A 2,601-nucleotide genomic window follows, 5' to 3' on the forward strand; every position below is an offset into this window, starting at 1 on the left:
TAGCGTTAGCACTCATGGTTCCCTATGTATTCTGGCAACATTACATGTTTCCTTACCTGGGTTTTCTCATGCTGATGGCCAGTGATAGCTACATAGGGTGACATGGTTGGCACTGGAGAATACCTCTCTCCAGCAGTATGCAATTAAGAATCAATTTAAAAATTGCCCTTTGCTTTAAACTGCATGCATCTTAAATCTAGTTGACTTAAAATCTACTTACTCAAAAATAGATTTATTTTATTTACAGGTGTCATCCAACAGGACAGGGATGATGACCTGTTCAACAGCTTGAAACATTGATTCCCTGTCAGAGTGGATGACATTTGTAAGTAAAAACAATCATGTTTAACTGATTTAAATACCTATTGACACAAGTATAGTTTAATAAATATTTCACTGGGTCCTGAATAGCTGAAGCCCCTCTTGTTCATGACTCCTTTTCCTTAGAGGCAAGAAGTGTTGCTCTGCAGGAGTTGGTGTGCTGTGGTGGAAGGGACACTAGTGCTGGAATAAAGAGCTGGGTTCTAGTTCTACAGGAATTGACTTCTGTGAGATTGCATTTCCCCACCTTTCGTAGGAGGGCTCTGGACTAGGTGATCCTCAGCATGGCTCCTACAGTGTGTGATCCTCAAGGAGTGCAGGTGATGAGGGGAGATGACACAGTACCCGAAAGAGCATGTTAACGTGGTCTTGAAAGGAGAAGTCTGTTTTTAGTTTGCATTAAGTTAAAGTTTTTTTTGCTTAGTTCAGGTTAGGATTACTCAAGTCATTTTAACAGACTTTCTAAATTCAGAATTTTGTTTATTTTTGCAAAATGGCTTTTTGCCCTTCATGTAAAAGATTTGTTTCCAGACTACTTAATGCTATAAAAATAAATATTTCTTTAGGAATAAGGATAACCAAAAATTTAAGTTTATAAATTTATTAACTTCAGAGATAAATTAAAATCATAAATAATTGTTTTCCTTGGAATAATCCATGTCTTTAAAATCTACAAAACTTTTACATGAGAGAAACATTTCTGAATTTGTTGAATATAGAAAGTTATGTATTAGCTTCATATGTAATCATAACCAAGCTTGTGTATTCGTCTGAGTCACACAATTCTAAATTAAGGAAGCTTTTTGAAGGGGAAGGATTTTCATAATTTCTATCTGCAGCTTGCACAGGGATGTTTAGCGGAAACTATTATTTAAAACAACTATTTGATATCATTTGGACATAATATTTTAATTAGCATGTATTTAAATGTGAATAGTGAATACCCTTTGTCTCTTGTAGGTAAAGCCCTAATTAATGAATATAACATGCTTTTTAAAATTTTATTTTTCAATTATAGTTAGCATTCAGTATTATTTTGTATTTCAGATATACAGCAGGGTGGTTAGGCAATTATATACTTTACAAATTGTTCCCCCCAGTACCACCTGGCACTTACATAGTTATTACAACATTATTGACTATATTCTCTATGTGTTACAGATGCTTTTATTTAAGAGCAATGTTCATAGTTACTGCGAAGGGTTTGATTTTGTTTCATTTTTAAAATATATATATGACTAAATTCATAGTGATATTGGATTATAAACCAGTGTTTTTAATATTTTAGTTTCATATAAAAATATTTTAAATTTCAAGCTAAATTTGTCTCTCTCTATGACTGAAAAATTAAATAGCAATGGATCTTTAACATTTGATCTTGTTTAAGACTCAAAAAGAATTTTGTAGTCCTGTATGCCAGTGTTTGGTCATAGCTTTGGAGCAGTCCACAGCATCTGGTTCAAATGCTCTTTGTGCTATTCCTTTTCTCTCTTAATTCCTTACTTTTTTGAGATGTGTTTTCCACAAAGATCCACCTTTACTTCTCAAATAGAAGCACTTATAAAGGAGCTTTTATTATGATACTAGAGGCCTGGTGCATGAAATGTGCACTGGGGGGGGGGTGGTCCTTCAGCCCAGATTGTGAGAGGGCACAGGCCAGGCCGAGGGACCCCACCAGTGCACGATCAGGGCTGGAGAGGGATGCAGGAGGTTGGCCAGCTGGGGAGGGACTGTGGGAGGGCTCCAGGGCGATTCTGGCCCGTCTTGCTCAGTCCCGATCAGCTGACCCCAGCAGCAAGCTAACCTACCGGTGCTACCGTCTACCCCCTGGTGGTCAGTGCATGTCATAATGAGTGGTTGAGTGGTTTTAGCATATCACACTTCGATTGGTTGACCGGACAACTGGACACTTAGCATATTAGGCTTTTATTATACAGGGTGATTGTATCATACTTAGTAACATATGGTTGATGATCTGAAGCCTTCTGGAGATGAGGCTGTTTTGAAATTTTACCAAAAAAGTTGTGCATTGGAAATTGGTCTGTTATTTGGTAGCTTTAACTACATTTTCTATGTTAGCAGTGGTATTTATAGACTTTACTTTTGCTAGACCGTGAATTTTTAGGGGAAGAGAATAGAGCTTATCATTGTTTTTCTAGGAAGGGCAAAGAACCTTATGCTGAAATGTTGAGTGAATGAATGGATGGATGAATGAAAAAAATATGTGTGTGGAATTAAAAGTTTTTAAAATTAGCTTTTATTGTTCTTTGACATATTCTT

General features: G+C 36.3%; 1 protein-coding gene across 1 annotated transcript in view; it reads left to right on the plus strand.

Annotated features, from left to right (window-relative positions):
* The first annotated feature begins 301 nt into the window (after nucleotides 1–301).
* CHN1 (chimerin 1) overlaps nucleotides 302–2,601 on the plus strand; it is a 73,445-nt gene continuing 71,145 nt past the window's right edge. Inside the window, exon 1 of the mRNA XM_015561979.1 lies at nucleotides 302–325. Coding sequence (XP_015417465.1) covers nucleotides 317–325 — 9 coding nt within the window. The 5' untranslated portion in view covers nucleotides 302–316. The remainder of the gene's footprint in view (nucleotides 326–2,601) is intronic.

Source organism: Myotis davidii, unplaced genomic scaffold (assembly GCF_000327345.1).
Source record: "Myotis davidii unplaced genomic scaffold, ASM32734v1 scaffold370, whole genome shotgun sequence".
In the NCBI taxonomy this organism is placed as follows: domain Eukaryota; kingdom Metazoa; phylum Chordata; class Mammalia; order Chiroptera; family Vespertilionidae; genus Myotis; species Myotis davidii.